At 40.5% G+C, this 21,360-nt stretch overlaps 1 protein-coding gene across 1 annotated transcript; it reads right to left on the minus strand.

Annotated features, from left to right (window-relative positions):
• Positions 1-399: 399 nt before the first annotated feature.
• Positions 400-18,374, minus strand: st8sia3 (ST8 alpha-N-acetyl-neuraminide alpha-2,8-sialyltransferase 3). Its single transcript, XM_017713251.2, has 4 exons — positions 17,603-18,374; positions 12,491-12,613; positions 7,584-8,141; positions 400-2,183 (listed from the first exon to the last, which is right to left on the minus strand). The coding sequence occupies exons 1-4, from the start codon at positions 17,926-17,928 to the stop codon at positions 1,901-1,903; spliced, it is 1,290 nt and encodes a 429-aa protein (XP_017568740.1). The 5' UTR covers positions 17,929-18,374; the 3' UTR covers positions 400-1,900.
• Between the last annotated feature and the right edge of the window lie 2,986 nt (positions 18,375-21,360).

Genomic DNA, 21,360 nt, shown 5'->3' on the forward strand with positions numbered 1-21,360 from the left:
CTTGTATGACCTCTGGTGACCCAAGGGCCCTAATCATGACCTTAGAACCTGTTCCATAGGTCACCTTAATATATCATATTGAGGTTTGGTGTTTTATATAAAGAGGTAAGGTGATGTCCAGCCCTGGGAACATAGGTGCACTCCCAACTAGCCGAGCACTTAGCAAGCTACCTAGCTCAGCCCACACCCACGCTTAAAAAAAGATGGTTCTATATATAGTAGCACCTTTTCGAAATTGTTTCTATATAGCACCAAAAAGGGTTCTACTATGGTTATGATGTCAAGCTTGTAGCAACAGAAGAACCCTTTTTGGTGCTATATAAAATCATTTTCAAAAAGGTGCTGTATAGAACCTTCTAGAGCACGCTCTCCATCAATCTGCAGAGCCATCTCACGATGCAAAGAACTCCTTTAATCATGCAAAGAGGCCTTTGAGTGTTAATAGTTCTATATAGAACACTAATTTTCATTCACCAAGGAACCCTTGAAGAACCATCCTTTTGAAGTGTGTAAAAATGCAAATACATAGATAACTACAACAATCTAATACAGCCTCCTGATTGACTGCATATCATGCTACCTTGTTTATATGTGTGTATTTATAGCCATTGGGAAGAAATGTTGAAGGATTCATGCTTAGACACTGATAAAATTAACGTTTGAGTCTGGATCTTTACTTCTGCTAAATGAAGCCTTTAGACATCAACACAGCCAAAGCAACAGGGCTTAAGGATGTGGATTTGTTTGCCAAAATCAGTTGATCTCAAGGCAAAGTTTATGTTCTCTGGAGATCTGCAACACAAAACCACACATCGCAACAAATTCCCTTGAAATGAATGCACTTGCATTCACAACACATCTCTGGCAAACCGCTAGTGTGACTGGGCCTTTACTGCTAAAATAAGTTTAAAATTAAGTGAGCCTTAAATCCCGCTGAATAGCTTTCATAGAACAAACACGCTCCCAAGACTGAATGACGTGAGTGCCGTTCATTTGCCACAGTCAGATCTTACATTAAAATGCTTATTAAACTAAATAATAAAACCTGCACAGGAAAGATTAGTCCTAATAATTCTAAACATTCATCTATCAGTGTATACGTACACGCATGGATCTACTTTATATGAGTGAACGCTTCTCTATATGAGGATATGTACACATACTAGTCATCTAAATATGCATCTTAGTGCATATTTAGAGTTGTGGCTGTAGCTGAAATGAGGCTACATGAGCAACTGCTCATGTTGAACGCGCTACTCTGCAACACGCCCCTCTAAAATGGCGTAGTCATGTGTTTACATTCTAAATGCATCATAGATAAATAAATAAACATAAGCACGGAAAGTTACCATTGTGTAGTTTGTCAGTCTGTAAACAACATTTGGTCCTGATACGTTGCTTTTTTCGCTCTTTAGATATGCAGCACATGATTATATTAGCCTTTCAAGCCAAACGCTAACATACAGAAACAACATTTTTGAACGGGATTATGTGGCATTTGTTCTCGGAGTTCATTCTGTGGTATTTGTTGGCCCAACTCAGATAAGATATAAAGCAGGCTCAGGTTAAAACCCGAAACTGAGACAGAGCCGCAGTCACTGCAGCACCCAGAACGTACTTATTGCACATGACAGTGGGGGAGATGTTTGTAGAAGTTGCATCACTATGAAGCGGCCTGGCGATTTCTGACTGGACCTTTTGATGTAATCAATATTAACATCATTGTTTAGATAATTATTTGCCAATACTACTACTGACCTTAATGTCAACACGCCCCCTCCCACCCCCCCGAAAAAACGCCCAACAGCCCTGCAGGAGACGAACCACCCAAACGTCCATCTGCAAACTCGGGTGGCCCTAAAATCCCAGCCTGTGACCTTCTGACATTGACCTTTGCTCTCTAGGTGCAATGTGAGAGGCTGAGCTTTAGCACGCCCTCGGTGTGCATCTTGAAGAGGAGTTTGAATTCAGTGGGGAGCTGGTGGGATTCCTGCCACTTGGTGGTGAACTTGGTGCCCTTCTTGTCATAGTAGTGGTAGGGCAGCTCCTTGCCCGTGTTGGGGTCCCAGCCGAAAGGCCAGAAGCCGTACAGGTGGATCTGTTCACACAGAGAGGAGGCCAGCGTGAACATCAGGATCCCCGTGCTCAGACGCTTTGGAGAAAGCTGCTTCGTCTTCCAGTACCTGAGAGGAGAAACGCATCGCAGTTATTAACACAACCTATAGAGATAAATAATGCCATTTTGTGTGGTTTTGCTGCAGAAATAAAAAATCTTGGACAGTTGCTGCTATGGTTTTGTTATTTGTACACAATCACAAGTGCAGACATGAACCTGTCACACAATTTAAATCTAAATGTGACTCTTTATGTAAATAACTGTATAATTAATAACGTAATTGTGTGATTACATTACAGTAATACAGAAAAATGCATGAAATCTAGGGGTTAAAGAAGGTGTCTCTCCCAGATAAATCATACGAGAAGGAAAAAAATTAATCGGTCAATTTGTGTTAGAAACACTAAAGATTCATTTTTCATATTTTTGGTCTATATGTTATGGAATATTTGACGCTTTAAAGGTCATGCGGTGTAAAAATGTATATATAAAATAATCCCCAAGCATAAAAGTGACCATGACAAAAAGTTAGTGGTAATTCCTGAACGAAAACTGGGGAAGATCTGAATGATTCGTTATGAACAGCGTCTTTTTACTGAGGTTTTCCTTTAACAGTAATATTTCTATAGTTATAAGTGTTTCCTTGCGACATGCGAGACCAAGTTTTTGGTATTTGTCACATGACTTGTCAACACTGGAGTACAAAGTCATCTGCACTGTTGTCCTGACAGCTGCTGGAAACAGAAGCTAATTTTCCAGGTCACGGACCACCGAGAGCCCCCTCTGCCATATGCACTACCACAGCCATATAAGTACACTGTTAAAAACATTCATTAGGCTTGTTTAAATGGTGTAAGAAGCTTTATTTGAGAAGGTTTTTATTACACTATGATAAATACACTTAACTAAATTACTCAGTTGTATCTAATAGTTATGGTGATTGGTTGCACTGAAAAAGTAAGAATTAAAAAACTTTAAAAAGTTAAATCAAGAATATGACAAAAGTAACAAATGTCTAATTAAATATCCTCGATCTGCCAAATCAGATGCTACTCTACTGAAAATGTTTAAAAAAAGTGAACATTGTTGATTGTATTTAAAGAAAAAAATGGTGACATTATTTCCTCCATCCTCCATAAAACTTTCTAATACACTGATCAGGCATAACACCATGACCACCTCCTTGTTTCTACGCTCACTGTCCAGTTTATCAGCTCCACTTACTGTATAGCTGCACTTTGTAGTTCTACAGTTACAGACTGTAGTCCATCTGTTTCTCTGATACTCTGTTACCCTGTTCTTCAGTGGTCAGGACCCCCATGGACCCTCACAGGTACTATTTGGGTGGTGGATCATTCTCAGCACTGCAGTAACACTGACGTGGTGGTGGTGTGTTAGTGTGTGTTGTGCTGGTACAAGTGGATCAGACACAGCAGTGCTGTGTTCTTTTAATGATATAAGGAACCCTTTAATCATGGAAAGGGTTATTTGAGTGTTTAGGGTTCTATATAGAATCAGAATCTTTACCAAAGAACCCTAGAAGAACCATCTTTTTTATGAGTGCACATAAAACCCTTTTCTACAAGGTTCTATATAGAACCATCTACAGCACACTCTTCATCAAGCCGAAGAACCCTTTAATTTTGGAAATGGCTCTTGGAATGTTCATGGCTCTACACAAAACCATAAAGAACACTTGAAGAATCATCAATTTTTGAGTGTGTAAGTGACCGTTGCTAACGTCCCAAGGTACGTACGAACAGTCGGAAACATCTGTCCATTTAAAGGAAGCCGTGCATGTTGGGCTTCAGGGTTAATGTGCTTGAATCCAAGCTCGTCATACACTGTGTCAATAGGCAGAACGTAACATGGAGAGAAACGGTGACCATCCGTGAAGGTCAGCAGGCATTTTTCACACGGCCTGTTTCTGCTGTCCGCTGCTGGCCTGGGCGCAGTGGCAATGCGCTCAGAGCAAGGTTATCTCCCTGTACATGGGCCTAATGGGACACTGCTGATCAGCCTGAACTGCACACCACAGGGGACGAGACAGAGAGGAACACAGACAGAAAAACAGAGGGAGAGAGAGCACAATGGAGGCGGAATGAAAGAGGACGCTGCTGGGGGTCAGCAGCTTTAAAGGGCCAATATCATGGACAACTGTCCTCCCTTTTCCTGTTTGTTTTGTTTACTATTCACTCCACAGTCCATGCGGTCTATGTTCTGTATATCGCTATTACAAAACCTCGTACCTCAAAAAAGGGTATCTTTACAGCCGAAGTAAAAAACCTGCTTTACTTTTAATGTAAGTCAATGGAACCAGACATTTTTCCAAATAATTTTGGGTCATTTGTTTTGGTCCTTTCATCATGAAATTTACACACAATGTAAAGAGCAACAGATATTTTCAAATTATGTCAAAAACTGAAAAACGACAAAAATGGAGATGGAGAGGTTTTGTTCCAACAGCAGTGATATATTGCTTTTGTGATGTCCAACTCATTTGCATACGTCAGCGATTCAGCCTACAGCAGCTTAAGCCCTGCCAGTTCACCATTCATGCTGAAGTTATAAGGAGTGTTTCAGTCCAAACTGCTTTCTGAATGAGACATAATAAAGAACAGCCAATCAGAAGAGACAGCAGTTACAGATTTCAGTCTTAAAGGCACAGTAACAATCTGTTTTGAAAGTTTTGAATGCGTTGTTTGTGATGTCACAAAAGCTAAACCACTTACATATATCCACCAATAGCAGTTTAGCCCACCCATTCATGCCGAGGTTGTAAGCAGCATTTTTGCACAAACTGCTTTTTAAATGCACGTGGCATGACAGCCAATCAGAACGAAGCTCATTTAAATATTTCAGTTTGTTTTGAATGTGTTTGTGTGACCTCATAAAAGCCTAAAGCAAAACCCAAACATTTCTTCCCGGACTGCTTTTTGAACACACATGGAAGTAAATCAGAGTAGAACTCAATTACATAATTCAGTCTTAAAGGGACAGTAACAGTCTGTTTTGTATGTATTGTTTTTGTGATGTCAGAATGAAAAAGGAAGCTTCCTTTTTTTTGCTATTCACTCAACAGTCCATAGGATTCATATATGGAAATTAAGCTACAAAAATAGCCTTTTTTGAATATGTTGTTTTTGTGAAGTCACAAAAGTTTTACATATATCCACCAGTAGCATTTTAGCCCACCCATTCATGCTGAATGTATAATGAGCATATCTGCACTGACTGCTTTTTGAATGCACACGGCAGCCAATCAGAACAGAGCACATTTAAATATTTTAGTCTTAAATGGACAGTAACAAAAATAGCTTGTTTTGAATGTTTTTATGATGTCACAAAATCCAACATTTACATACAGCTGTCTATTTAGCTTACAGAAGTTTAGCCCACCCATTCACTCTGACAGAGAGCTTCTACCTACCAATCAGGCTCATTTACATATTTAAATCTTAAAGGGACAGTACCAAAATAGCCTGTTTACTTCTAAGGGATAAGGAGAGATTATACAAAATTAAACCTAGACTGCTTCAGGTGCACAAACTATGCCTCAGGGAAAGAATTAAACAAGAAAACTGTATGATATGAGTGCTTTAACTGTCCCATTAAGGAAGCTTATGTGAGTATTTGGGGACCTGCACATCTGTCTGTAGCAGGGCCTATTAAATTACTATCAACATTAAACTCTTAGGGTGTCTAAGGCCTATCTGAGCTGCTTAAAGGCCGCAATTCTGTCCGAGCTGCTCTCTTTAATGGGATTGCAGGAGATTACAGTGCAACAAGGCATTTCTGGTGGCCAGAGAGGGATGCATGCTAAGCCCCTCTTCATTCACCTCTACAGGACTCCATTCAACAGCACCTCTCCAATTCTCTCCATCGATCTCTCTCCATCTCTCTCTCACTCTCAATTCAATTCAAAAGGCTCCCTCTCTCTTCTTTGTGCCTCTGTACCTCTGTCTGCCCCCCGTATACACTGTAAGTATCCTTCCATATCTCTCATTTTTGATCCTTCATCATAATATAGTATGGCCATCAATGTTGCAACACTGGTATCACTCATATCATCACTTTCTTCGCTTTATTTCTAGCAATGCTCCATTTTGTGCAAGTCTTCATGTTGATTAGTCTCTCTCTCTCTCTCTCTCTCTCTCTCTCTCTCTCTCTCTCTCTCTTTTCTCTTTTCATAGATTATCACTTTACAGTACAAGGCTGCTGCTTTTCTTGCCCGTCCTCTCTGCGCTCAATACAACCTGAAAAAAACTGCCAGACCTCCTGGCTCTAGTTAAAATGCATTTGATGCTATTTGATGTTAACCTGCAAAAACTGGGCCACAGATTCAAGACTGTGAGACGTGAGAAATAAAAAATGAAGGATCCTTTTTTTAAGGACAGAATTTGCCTAATTTCAGTCATCTGGGACATTTGAGGTGCTATAATAAGGGCGAGACGCTGCAGGCAGAAATGACTATTTTAGTCCCATCACACATATTTTTTTCCCAAATTGCATCTCTAGCACATCTCTTAAACCGTAATAATAAAAAACATTACAACTCAATAGAAATATTTTTATTTTAGCATGGGAGACTGGCTCCAGCCAATTCTTAAAGGGGAATTCCACCAAAGTTTCAAAAATTCTGTCTAATTAAACAGTAAAGACCTAAACAAAGTCATTCAGAGTGGTTTGGTGTAGAATGCTCTGATCTAGAGAAACTTGCAGAGTCAGAATTGTTCACAGTGGTGGTGATAGGAACCAGAGGTCCACCTCTACAAACTTATTACAAGAAATGGTTATGAATTCAATGCCCGAGACGTTGTTTTACACTAGTTTTGAGAAGACTTTGATGTGATTAAGGTGCTTTTTAAATCTATTCATGGTGGAAGGATACATGCAAAGTGTTGTGAGGCCAAATAGTCTCCAAACAAAACGTTTTTTCCCAACAACATTCCATATAAAAACATGTGTAGGTTCACTGGTGGTTTTGGGTGGTAAACAAAATGTCTATGCTTGTGTTGTAGTCATGGCGACCCATGGTTCCTATCAAGAACACTGTAAAGAAATTTGAACCACTTCACTCCAAACCCCTCTGAATCACTCTGTTTACGTCTTAGTTGAAATATATAGAAAAGTAAAATATATTTTCCTTTAACAGAAGCTGTTTTCTTATAACTTTATGTTCAGTTGTATTTAATATCAGGGAATGTAAGTTAAAGATAAAGTGAGTATTTACAAGGCATCCACAGTGGAGTCTCACTATAAAGCATTAAAAACAAAAACTATGCAATTAAATATATTTGGATTTATATGTTTAACTCAGCCTTCTGCCCGATGACCGCTGGGATAGGCTCCAGCACCCCCCCCGCGACCCTGAGGGAAAAGCGGCTTGGAAACTGTGTGTGTGTGTGTGTGTGTTTTGTGTGTGTGTGTGTGTGTGTGTGTGTGTTTAACTCAGGCCATTTCTAACCTGTTGACGTATTGCATGATGTTTCCAGGCCAGGCCAGCTGCACTCTCAGCTGACCCCTGTGCTCCACGAAGAAGTCCACAAGCGTGCGTGTGACTGTGGCGGAGGTATGGAAGAAAAAGGCGGGGATCCACAGGATGGCCCTGTCCAGCTTCTTCAAGCTCAGGAAGAAGTTGTTCCTGTCCTGGATGGTGAGCAGGTTGTTGTAGTACTTCTCCAGGATGCTGGGGTTAAAGGTGGTGAGGTTGGTCCGCCGCCCCACGTCTCTGCGGAAGACCTCGGTGGGCGCGAAGTTGCAGCGGAAGACGAAGTCATACTTATCAATGGTGGGGCCGCACCGGCTGCCTGTCAGGATCCCGCTGTTGCCTATGACGGCGCAGGTATTGTATCGCTTGTTAAGGATGGGGGAGGAGTCTGGAAGCAGAGAGCGGAAGTTCTCGCCGATGGAGAAGACGTATTTATGGCTGGAGTAGTCGTAGTGCATCAGCTGACCCACACGCACGCTGTTCTTGGTCAGGGTGAAGTTGTGTGGCACGTCGATGTACTGGGCAATCTCTTTACTGCAGCACAGACAACAGGCTGAATTAATCACTGTTCATATCAGGGAATGTGGTCTATTACAGCAGCACAAAGTACAGAAAAGAGCAAAACAAGAGCAAACATATTGCTGTGTGCTATTATACAGATGCATAAATAGAAGAAGTAAGGATATATAAAAATATACTAAAACAACCACAAAATATAATGTCCAGTACAAAAATAAGTAAGAAAACTTCATTGATATCATGCAGGTGACAATGCAGTCGTGCACGTCACATCCAGTGGATGACCCGAGTGACCAAACACTGTAAATAACAACATATGTTGATAGTTGTGGAATATGCATGGGTGAATAAACAACTGACAGTGCAGTATTCAATATGCATGGATGTAACAGTTTGCCCTTTCACACAAATGTAAAATACATACCAATTGAAATTAATATCTGACTTAAACTGTGGGTGTCTTAGCCAACTATTTAAACTATTTTTAACTATTTGAAATTTGCTGATATAGATTTGAAAACCTATGAAAAATACATTTGTGGGTAGAGCAAGGGTAGATTTGAATCAGTTCAATTCAATCCAGTTCAGCTCAGTATGGCTCAGTCCAGTTCAGTTCAATTCAATACATTGAATTTGTCTAATATCTTCTACAGCAGACATGGTCACAAAACAGCTTTCCAGAAATGTGGGTCCAAGAAACCAAGACTCAAAAGGAGAAACTGCCTAAGAGCATGAGGAAGAACTACTGAGAAGAACCAAGACTCAAAAGGAAAAACTCCTTAAGAACATGAAGATGAACCAATGATAAGAACCAACTCTCAATAGGACAAACTCCCTAAGAGCATGAGGAAGAACCAGTGAACCAACTCTCAAAAGGACAAACTCCCTAAGAGCATGAAGAAGAACCACCGAACCAACTCTCAGAAGGACAAACTCCTTAAGAACACATGAGGAAGAACCACTGCACCAACTCTCAAAAGGACAAACTCCTTAAGAACATATGAGGAAGACTAAATGGGAAAAACTGCCTAAAGAGCATGACAATGAATTACTGAGATGAACTGAGACAAAAAGAGAAACTGCCTGAAAGGGCACGAGGAAGAACCACTGAGAGGAACCAAGACTGAAATGGAGAAACTCCCTGAGAACACGAGGAAGAACCACTGAGAGGAACCAAGACTCAAAAAGAGAAACTGCCTGAAAGGTCACGAGGAAGAACCACTGAGAGGAACCAAGACTCAAATGGAGAAACTCCCTGAGAACATGAGGAAGAACCACTGAGAGGAACAAGACTCAAATGGAGAAACTCCCTGAGAACATGAGGAAGAACCACTGAGAGGAACAAGACTCAAATGGAGAAACTCCCTGAGAACATGAGGAAGAACCACTGAGAGGAACAAGACTCAAATGGAGAAACTCCCTGAGAACATGAGGAAGAACCACTGAGAGGAACAAGACTCAAATGGAGAAACTCCCTGAGAACATGAGGAAGAACCACTGAGAGGAACAAGACTCAAATGGAGAAACTCCCTGAGAACATGAGGAAGAACCACTGAGAGGAACAAGACTCAAATGGAGAAACTCCCTGAGAACATGAGGAAGAACCACTGAGAGGAACAAGACTCAAATGGAGAAACTCCCTGAGAACATGAGGAAGAACCACTGAGAGGAACTAAGACTCATAAGTAGAAACTTTCTAGTGAGAAACACTGCACTAAACCTCAAAAGCTAAATGGAGTGTTATGAGGAAAAAAAAGAAAAAAACGGCAAGATGGCTGTGCGAGCGACCAAAGAAACCTACAAATGTAAGTATTTTCTCCGTTAAAAAATCACAGTAACTACGATTTTATCTTAGTTTAATGTTGTTTCAGTGTATTATGGTCGTTTTCTATTTAGCAGCATGAAAAACGCTAATAGCATGCTAATGTCTCTGTAGCTAACTACCTAACGTTCCCGTTCCACCTTAAATAGTCTGGCAGTATTGCCGCCGGAAGCGCCAGAATGTAAATGCTGCACCATTTAAGGTGGAATGGGAAAATTTGAACAAGTAGCTGGCGAATATCTGACTTCAGCTCTGTATCACCAAAGAATTACGGGTGGGTGATAATAAATAACTGCCCCCCTCTTTGAAGGCCTATGATGTCCTAAATGTAACTAAAGCCCAGCAGTGAGGAGCTGAACTTTCCCCTCCTCTGCTTTCACTGAACTCTGTAGATTGAGCAGCAGCTGTGCAGCCAGTTTGGATCTGTAATTGTTCAGTTTGGATGTGACGTTCCTTCAGATCTGCTCTGAAGCAACCAGATTCTCAGATTTTTCATGTTATTATCTATAATGGAGTCTGTATTGTTTCCCTTCACAGTTTCCTCTTGTTCTCCACGACCCCAGATGGATTAACAGAAGATTAGACTGAGTATTTTTTCATCTGCTCAGTTAAATGTCGCTGGGTCGGAATAATCTCCTTTCACTGTGTGCTAGGAAAACAGCAATGAACCAGAGAGAGGGGGAAGACCCATGGCGTATACTTTAATAAAACATATATGATTTTTAAAAATGGGGGAAAGGTTAGTGTGGCATAGCAGGCTGTTTCAAAACTATGATGTTACTGCTTCGTAACTCGCAACATAATAATAAGCTTTATTTAAATAGCCCTTTTTCAAACAACGTCTCACAAAGTGCTTTACAAAAGAATGGAATACATTAAAATTACAAACATAAACAATTAAAAGACAAAAAGAAATGAGGAAAGAAAGCATTAAATATGTAAGTGCAAACAATAAAAGCAGTAAAACAAAAAGGAGTAAAATGGAAACATTTTAAAAGTGCAAGCAGTAAAATAAATAAAATGTTGATTAAATCTGAGCAAGTGGGCCTTAAGCTTCCTCTTAAATCTTCCAGAGCCCTCACGTCATCCGGAAGGGACCTCCAAAGATTAAGGCCATACCGGGAGAAGGCCGCCTTACCACTTTTATGCCGAATGGCTGGTACAGCCAGCATGTTCCTGGGCTGATCTGAGGGCTCTTGAGGGGTCATACCTGATAAGCATATCACTAAGGTGACCATGAAGACATTTAAAAATGAGTAAAATGATCTTAAATGACACTAATAACCAGTGTAGGTGTTTGAGGAGAGGTGTGATATGATCCAACTGTCAGGACAGTCATGAAACAGTGACCTTTGTTATTTATATAGTTAACAGTGACCTTTGTTAAAGAGAAACTTCCACCATTTTTTTTAATTTCCACCATTTTATTTTTAATTTCCACCATTTTTTAAAATTACCACCATTTTAAAAAAAATTTACACCAATTTTTTTTTTTATTTACACAATTTTTTAACATTTTTCTGCTATATTTTAAAGAACATCTTCCTAATTCTTTATCTCAGTGACTGAAATGTAAGTAGAGACATTCATAGTGATTTAATGTGAAATGATCTGTTCCACACTCTTTAAAAAGATGGTCCTTTAAGGGTTTTTCAGTAAAGACAGTGGTTCTGTATAGAACCATGAAGTCGCAAAGAATCATTTGCATACTTAAACGGTTCTTTGCGTGGTGAAATCATTCTTCAGACTGATGGAGAATGTGTTGGATACAGTTCTATACAGTTCTATACAGCACCTAAAAGTGTTCTTCTATTGTTCCAAGCTTGCTATTGTGACAATAGCAGAACCCTTTTTGGCGGCACATAGAACCACTTTCAAAAATAGAACTGTACACAACATAATCTCCATCGATCCGAAGAACCATTTCATCATGCAAAGAAATATTTAAGCATGTAAACGGTTATTTGAGTGTTCATGGCTCTATATAGAACCACTGTGTTTACTAAAGAACCCTTAAATAACCATCTTTTTTAATGTAGACGAGTGTAGATGAGTGTAGACGAACACTCAGGTGTCTTTACAGTGGTGGTGATGGGAACCAGGGGTTGCCATGACGACAACACAACTACAGACATTTTATTTATATCCAAAACCACAAGCGAACCTACACGAGTCTTCTGGGTTTTTAAATGGAGTGTTGATGACGCTAAAATAGTGGAAATACATATTATCTATATCATTATGGGACTGATCTAATATATATTATGGGACTATATTCAAGCCTCCACACCCTGCATGTACCTGTATCCATAATAAAACAATGTCTCAGACAACAGGCAGTGAATTCCTAACTATGTCATGTAGTAACTTTCTGTGAGGGAGCTTGTAGAGGTGGACGTCTGGTTCCTATCACCACTACTGTGACTCTAGAATGGAGCATTTCCCATCAGACCACTCTGAATGACTCTGTTTACATCTTAATGACTGAATGATGCAGAACGTTGTGACAAATCTGTCATTGTCAGTGTCTTTAGTGCTTTACCTTTGCTCCAAATAGGCCGTCTTATTAAACCTCCACTTGGAGGAGTTCTCCTGCAGGTTCTCGTTCAGGGCATTGTTCAGAGGCGTAAATGCTGGGTCCAGAAACTTCATCGCCAGTTGGGACCTAAAGAGAAGAAATGAAGGGATGAATAAAAAAAGGGGGTTGGGATGGGGCGGTGGGCAGCGGGGGCAACAGGAAAATGGAGTTTCCGTTCCATTTCACAGGAGGACCTGGTCCTGATGTCACGGCAGTGGCAGCTGCTGAAAGTAGCTCGGATCAATGCCGCCCCATCCGCCCCAGCGCCACTCACCCCCTGCCCCGGGCAGTCGATGGCCACTCTAATTAAACAGCCTCTTTTTAGACTTCAGGCCTGGTCAGTTTCTCATCCTCACTCATTAGTGCTTGTACTATTTTATTAGTAAAGGTTATTGAGGGTTGGGCTGCTGGCTCAGAGGCAGAGCTTCAACACGGTACTAGTGAAATGTGTGGGGTGCTTAATGTGCAACTCTTTTTGAAGATATACTTTCTGACCAATCAAAGGGCATCTGCTTTTTCAGTGTTTTTTTTTTTTTAAGTGGCCAGTGCACAGAAATTCTCCACTTTACTAACTTCGCAAGATTTGGATCAAAAGTTTAGGCAGCCTAAAAGCCAATTACACTGATTTTCTGCATAACTCAGTGTTTAAGACATAAACAGAGTAATTCAGAGGGGTTTGGTGTAAAGTGGTTCAGATGTCTTTACAGTGGTTGTGATAGGAACCAGGGGTCGCAATGACTACAACACAGATATAGACGTTTTATTTACTATCCAGAACCACCAGTGAACCTACACGAGTCTTTTGAGCTTATAAGGAACATTGATGATGGTAAAATGATGGGAAATTGTGAAAAAATTATAAATATACAAATATAAATAAATCTTTTGGGACTATATTGGCCTCTCTGCTATGAATGTTAATTTAAAAATATGTTTTAGGATCTAAAATCTATAAGTAAAAGCTTTCCAAAACTATCATAAAACAATGCCTCTGGTATCAGGTAGTGTATTTATAACCACTTATGACTTTGTTTACATCTTATTGATTGAATTATGCAGAATGTCTTGAAAAATCTGTCATTTTCGTTTTGCGTTTGCTCTGAATAGGCGGTCAGGTTCCCACCACGGTAAACAGTCCTGACTTGGTAGGTTTCTCTAGAACAGAGCATTTCACACCAAACCACTCTGAATGGCTTTGTTTACATCTTACTAATTTAATTGTTCAGAAAACTTTAAATACCAGTGGACCTCCCCTTTACAGTGTCTTTCTACTTAATAGAAAAGCGAATGGTCCAAATTCACAATGTACTTCCAACAAATCACTGCACCGCACTGCAGTAAGCATAAACTATTAAGAGCGATGGTGCATAAGAGGGTTCTTTGGAGCACTGCCTAGTGATGCCGCGCTTTCTTAAAACATCTTTTCAGCTGAGTGCTTTTCAGCCTTTCAAACTGAGTTTTTAAAAGAACCATCCAATGAAAGGCTCTCTACGGAACCAAGTGATTATTTCATGGTACCACACAAAGAGGCCTTTTGGCACCTTTGTTTTTAAGAGTGTAGAGCTCATACTGAACGTGTGTGAGGTGGTTTAAAAGGTATTTAATACAAAATATAGATTTTAATCAGAAGGTCAGTGTTAACACAACCAGCAACTTACAGAAAAGTCCAGAGTCAGTTTTAGTGCTGGGTGATGATTCCATCCATTCCATCTGGTTCAAAGTTGAAAACACGTTTGAACTGTTTCGGATTTTATCCTTTTGCTTTGAGTGACTCTAAACCTTCAGTATGTTTATTTTATTACAACTAATGATGGAACATTCCATTTTGCCACCGCCATAACAATCATAACACTACCAAACCTTGCCAGATGTTTCAGTTGTGACTGTTTCGGTAGTGACAATTTTAGCTCAGCCAGTACATGAACACAGCTTTGAACAGCTGTTCACAAATAAAATCATCATATGTTTCCTTAAAGCACAACAAAGGGTTTAAATGCAGAAAACACGACAATTCTTAATGTTCCACGCTGATTTTTCAGACACATTTACTTCAAAACAACGGGATCTAACTGCTCATCACATGGCCATGAGGGGCAGGGATGCAGCCTCACTTCCTACTCTGCACGCCTTTATTTTGAAATTAAACTCATTGTAAACCTAAACCTTTCCGCTTCACTTTAAAACAAATGAAAAAAGATCAACTAAAAACCAACAATGAAAAAAAAAATAGAAACTAAAAGCAAGAATTATTTTGACAAGTGTAAATTTATGGGTGAGGGTTTGAGACAGACACCCCCTGTTAGAATGTGCTCTATAAATGATGATATTATATATATTTAGATTATTATTATCTCTATGAATGTCTTGGGTTTAAATGTATCAAAACATAACCCTTGTAAATATTTAAGCTCTGAATATTTCATTGTTTGTTGTTTTTTTTTTGGGGCGGCAGTTTGAACTAATTCAGTAGGATGAGCCACACTGTCTGTACTGTATTCTATTATAATGACAAATTCTGATATTGCTTTTCAGTTTTCCAGTGATACTGACAGATCAGGATATAGTGGCTATAAATAAGTCCTGTCCCCTTGGCCGGGCAGCTTGTTTTTAGTTTTACACTTTATTAAAGTATGTGCAAAGTATGGCATTTTGCTGGGAGCTTTACAGGTGTAGGGTTTTGAAAGAAGAGTTTAAAATACACCAAAACTAAATAGGTTTTCTTTCTCCGACTAATGTATAAAGTACTGTGCAAGTTGCCTGTTTGGAGGAAAATGGATCACAGCAGGTCCAATCAGAACTACAGGCAGTGGACAAAACAACAGAAACCCAGGAAAAACATCACATGCTAATTGTCCATTTTATCAGAAACACCTACCATAAGTGCACTTTGTAGGTTTACAGTTACTGTTACTGCCCAAATGATCACCTCCCCTTCAAGCTTCAAGCCCTGAACAGAAAGAAACCACAAAAGGACCACCGCTGACCTGATATTATTTGAATTATGATTCATTCTCAGCACAGCAGTGACACTGACAGCATGTGTTTCAGCAGATTTACAGTGTGCACACTGGCCACTTTATCAGAAACCCCCCCTTGCAGATCCACTTTGCTAACGTACAGTTAGAGTCCATCTGCTGCACAGTTTGTCATGGTTAGTCATCCTCTAGAACTTCAGTAACGGTCAGTTTCTGACCACAGAGCCACTCCTGTCTGGATATTTCTGGGTGGTGGTCTTCCCTCAACCTAGCACTGACACTGATGTGTGTGAAAACCCCAACAACACTGCTGTCGCTCATACACTCGTAACAGCACCGCACACACTACCATGTCACTAAAAATATTGTAAAAATATTTGGTGCTACACAGAACCATTTTCAAAAAAGGTTTCATGTAGAACATGTTCTCTATAGAACCATTTAACCATTCAAATAACCTTTTATGCCTTCAAGTGAATCTCAGAGTGTTCACAGTTCTATATGTAGTACGGATGCACAAGCGGAGTCAGCCAAGATTGGAATTGTTAGTTTTGCTCCAAAGCAATCAGAGCCAGTCAGCCCTATGCACTGCACACTGCATAGGGCCCCACTTCCCCTTCGTGTCAAAGCTGTTTACAACTTCGATGAAAGGATGCAGTGGAACAATCCATCAGGTCACAAGAAAAGAAAACACCTTGAGAGTGAACGGCAGGCACAGAAATCAGGTAAAGTTGCGTTCTATCCACTCATTGCTGTCAACAAATAACAGCAACTTCTGTGTTGAGGTCAATGTGTCCCAAAGTCAGAATATTTTATTTACTAACAAAAGTTGTTGTGTCACATCTGATGAGCACCAACAGCAGCGCTGCTTGCGGACTGCAGCTTGAAGAAGATAACCACATCATATCACGCATTAATATATCTTCATTTGTATGTGCATAAAATGAAACTCGCGCTTTGCAGCTGCAGCAGCCTCTGTGGAGTCCATTCCGGACACTATACGGGCACATTCCTCATAGGAGCTCATCATTTTAATACCCAATCCAAGGCGCAAGGGGAGCAGTTGGGGTTTAGGTGTCTTGCTCAAGGACACCTCAGTCATGTGCTGTCGGCTCTGGGGAGCGAACCGGCGACCTTCCGGTCATGAGGCTGGTTCCCTAACCTCCAGCCCACAACTGCCCCAGAAACCCTCCTTATAGCTTCAACATAAATAGGAGGGGCTAAACTACTGGGCACGACATCTGGATGTATGTAAACATATTTTGTGACATCACAAGTAAAAATGAGCTCAGTTTTCACATATCGACCATATGGCTCTACATGATGTGGGCTGTTTAACGCTAACTTAGTATCACCTGATACTGTGATATATTTTGAAAATACTGTGATACTGACTTCTGTCAGAGTATGTCAACAAACTACCTCACTGCAGCAAGCACATGGCCCCCCCCCTCCCCTCTCCTCTGTGCTTCAGCAAAATGGCTCCCTATGGAACCTGGCTATGAAGCAGAAGCTCAGAAATCAACTGGAATGAAGCATCAGGACCACAGAAGTAAATCAGGACCACGGACAGCTCCATCACCCACGACTCTAACGTCACAGACACGCATTCCACATCCCAGCACTTCCACGGTCTCTGTTACAGAGAGAGCGAGGGGGACGGGGTAGAGAGACACTGGTGCTCCACCAGGGTCATATTTACTCGAGTTTCTTCAAAAGCTTCGAGTTTTGGCGCTGAAAGCAGCAGCATGACGTTGTAAAGCAGGTGGGGTGACTGTGCAGAATCCCAGCATCACTACGCTGCGAAATATGAGTGCGTGAGCTCAGATCATCACAGCCTGTCCTCATTCCTCTGCCCAGGCTTGGATTAGTGCGCCTGCGCCGTTTGCCAGGACCTTACTGTACCATAACACCAAGGCCTCCAGTGCCTCTCACGGTTTCGGGGGTATCAGTGCGGACAGTAGACCCCCATCCACAAACCCACCAATCTATAGACCAATAGGATGAACATAGCGTGTAGCATCTTAAACCAGGCGGCCAGCATCGCTGAGACGCTCCATAAACGTTCAGTAAGGACGTTACTGGGGTCATTCCCACTTACCTAAACCCTGCATGGAACATGTACATCCTTGGACCCCCGGGGTTGGCGTATTTGGGGGCAGTGAAGATGAAGTCTTTCTTTATGGAAACGTAGCTGATGAGGGAGAGGATGAGCAGAGCCACGCTGAACATGACCAAGCCGAGCACGCTGACCACACGAACCATCGTGCAAAGCGAAAGAGGCGAGAGGAAAACGGAGAAGATCAAATCAAAGGAGAGGAGGCGATCAGGAGGAGAGCTCCGGCATGGCTGAGAGACACGGGCTGCTGTTAGGAGATGTGGTCGGATGGCTTCTCCTCTCCGTCCTCCCCTCTCTCCGCGAGACATCGAGCTGCCATCACCGTGTCCGCGCGCGCTCCGGGCTCAGTGCTGGCGGGATAAACCAGAGGCGCGAAAGGCTTTTCCAGTCTAACGAGTCGGCGGGTATTTAAAGGAGACTCGACCCAGGAAGACGAGAAAACTGAAAAAAAAATCAGAGACACGAGCAGCTCCGGGGGAAGAGACAGAGACCCGGAAAGAGTTGCGCGTGGCGTGCAGAGCAGCGCGGATTATGCAGCAGTCCGGACACGTTTGAAATAGAACGCGTCTGTATCAGTCTGAGTCTGTCTGTATCAGTCTGAGTCTGTCTGTATCAGTCTGTTTCCGTTTCTTTGTTTCAGTCTGTTTCTGTCAGTTTGAGCCTATTTCAGTCCGTTTCAGTCGGTTTCTGTCTGTTTCAGTCTGATTCTGTCAGCTTCTGTCTGTTTCAGTCTGTTTCAGTCTGATTCTGTCGGCTTCTGTCTGTTTCTGTTTCTTTGTTTCAGTCTGTTTCTGTCAGTTTGAGCCAGTTTCAGTCTGTTTCAGTCTGTTTCTGTCTGTTTCTGTTTCTTTGTTTCAGTCTGTTTCTGTCAGTTTGAGCCAGTTTCAGTCTGTTTCAGTCTGTTTCTGTCTGTTTCTGTTTCTTTGTTTCAGTCTGTTTCTGCCAGTTTGAGCCAGTTTCAGTCTGTTTCAGCCTGTTTCAGTTGGTTTCAGCCTGTTTCAATCTGTTTCAGTCGGTTTCTGTCAGTTTCTGTCAGTTTCTGTCTGTTTCAGTCTGTTTCTGTTTCAGTCTGTTTCTGTCTGTTTCCGTTTCTTTGTTTCTGTCTGTTTCAGTCTGCTTCTGTCTGTTTCAGTCTGCTTCTGTCTGTTTCTGGGCTCATCTGCAATTTTTTGTACAATTGCAAAAGCCTGGATATATTTATAATAAACATATATTTATCTGCAATAATCTGGGGGCGGTCCGAATAGTCTTTACATTGACAATAGTTCAAAAACATTTGTAATAGTCTACAAATATTTGCAATAGTTCAGAACATTTGCAATAGTCTAGACACATTTGGAGTGGTGTATAAACACTTGCTTTAGTCTGGATACATTTGGAGTAGTCTAGACACATTCGGAGTAGAAACACTAGCTTTAGTCTTGATACATTTGCAGTAGTCTAGAAACATTTCCAAAAGTCTAGAAACATTTGGAGTAGTGTTGACACACTTGCATTAGCCTGGATACATTTGAATCATCTGGATACATTTGCGATAGTCTAGAAAGATTTGCAATAGTGTAAAAACAATGACAATAGTTTGGATACATTTGCAATAGTCTCTTTGCTGTAGTTGGACATAGTTCTGTTAATTTGTATGCATTTACAGGAGTCTGAATTGAAGTAGTCTGTACATTTACAGTCATCTAGATAGTTTATAGTTGTTTGTATATGTCCGTCTACTTAACTATACATCTGAAACAAAAACAATCTGTGCATCTTAAACAGTCTTTATACATTTGAAAAAGTCTAGAAGCAATTAGAATAATCTACACTGCAACAACCCAAATACATTTCCAGTAGTCTGTATATGTTGTACAACAGTGTGGCAATATTTGCACAAATGCAGGGGAAAATGAACAAATGCCAAAGATGTTACTAAGTGTCCTAGATTTTAATAAATTAGTTGTTGATTGCAAAAGCAACCCATTCAGGAGTTATAAATGAGTGTGTTAAAGCAGACAGTAACCTAAATGTCCTAATCTGACTCCTGATCGTTTCAGTGGGATTAAAATAATCTAAACAACTCTGTGAATGCTGTTCAGATTCAGATTCAGATTCAGATTCCTTTATTGATCCCAGGGGGAAATTGCAGTTGTTACAGTTGCAGCCACTTATGTAAAAATAAACACTACTAATCATTTAAGACAATATAGAGAATTTACAGTATGTACACCAGATTTAAGTACTTAAGAATATAGTAAGGTGGCAGTGATTGTGATAGTAATATGAAACATCAGGTATAAAGCAGTTACAATTATTTAAATTATTTAAATTAAGTTAGTGACCCTCTGAGTTATTGCATACACAATTGTTATTATTGCACATAAGAACAGTAAAATTAGATTGGTTATTAAAGCCTGCCTCAGTTCGCTCTGTCACATACATTTAACGCAACACTGATGATGAAAAAGGTGAACATTATAATGAAGAAAGCATCTCTTCATTATATAATCAACGCAGCATCACATCACATAAACCATCTGCATCAGCAGTTCTTAATTCTGGACACCTTTTAAAATAATAAAGCAGTGGAAATATAGAGATTGTGTAAACTGATGCTGATGAACGAGCCTGTATCTCATGTAAACTACAAGATGTGGTTATCTTCTTTAACAATTACCATCATTTTCCAACAATCCTTACTGTCCAACAAACATTGTCAGTGTCACCACCATTTTCCATCAAACACCATTATTCTACAACAAACACCAACATTCCCAACAAAAAAAACATTAATATTCTTCTGCAAATGCTATCATTCTGCAAGAACTGTTATCATTCTCCAAAACACACCATTTGTCTCCAACAAACACCATCATTCTACTGTTCTACAAAAAACACTAACTTTTTCCTTCAACTCAAGCATTCCTGTGCAACACCATCATTGTCCAACACACAGCAGTTGTCACCAACAAACACTAATATTCTTCTACAAACACCATAATTGTCCAACATCACTACACTCGAGAAATCACAAACATTCTCCAGATACCAACATTTACCTGCAAACACCATCATTCTCCAACAATCATCTCCACCAAACACTAACATTGTAAATGTGCCATTTGGCTTCATTACTCTCCAGCAAAGTCCATCATTCTCAAAGAAACACCATCTTTCTCCAACAACCGTTTTCATTCTCCATCAAACCCCAACATTGCAATGATGCAAACACCGTCATTCTCCACCAAATGCAATTATTCTACAACACATACCATTGCTCTCCACCAAACACCATCATTCTCCAAAAGCATTACACTACAAAGAGCACAGTCATACTCCAGACAACAACATTTAGCTGCAAACACCATCATTCTCCAACAATCATCTCAACATTGTAATCATGACATTTGGTCTCATAATTTTCCAACAAAGTCCATCATTCTCCAAAAGAACACCTCTCACTCTCCACCAAACACCAACAATGCAGTGCTGCCATTTGGCTTTATCATTGTCCAACAAAATCCATCATTTTCTGAAAGAAACCCTCTCACTGTCCACCAAACCCCAACACTGTAATGCTGCCATTCGGCTTTATCATTTTCCACCACAGTCATTCTTCAAGAACTACTGTCATTCTCCAAAAGAGCCCCTCACATTTTCCACCAAACACCACTACTCTCCACGAAACACCACCACTCTTTACTAAACTCAGCATTCTCCTGCAAACCCTATCTGTTTCTAACATTGTGTGTCTT

The sequence above is a fragment of the Pygocentrus nattereri genome, chromosome 16, assembly GCF_015220715.1.
Source record: "Pygocentrus nattereri isolate fPygNat1 chromosome 16, fPygNat1.pri, whole genome shotgun sequence".
Classification (NCBI taxonomy): domain Eukaryota; kingdom Metazoa; phylum Chordata; class Actinopteri; order Characiformes; family Serrasalmidae; genus Pygocentrus; species Pygocentrus nattereri.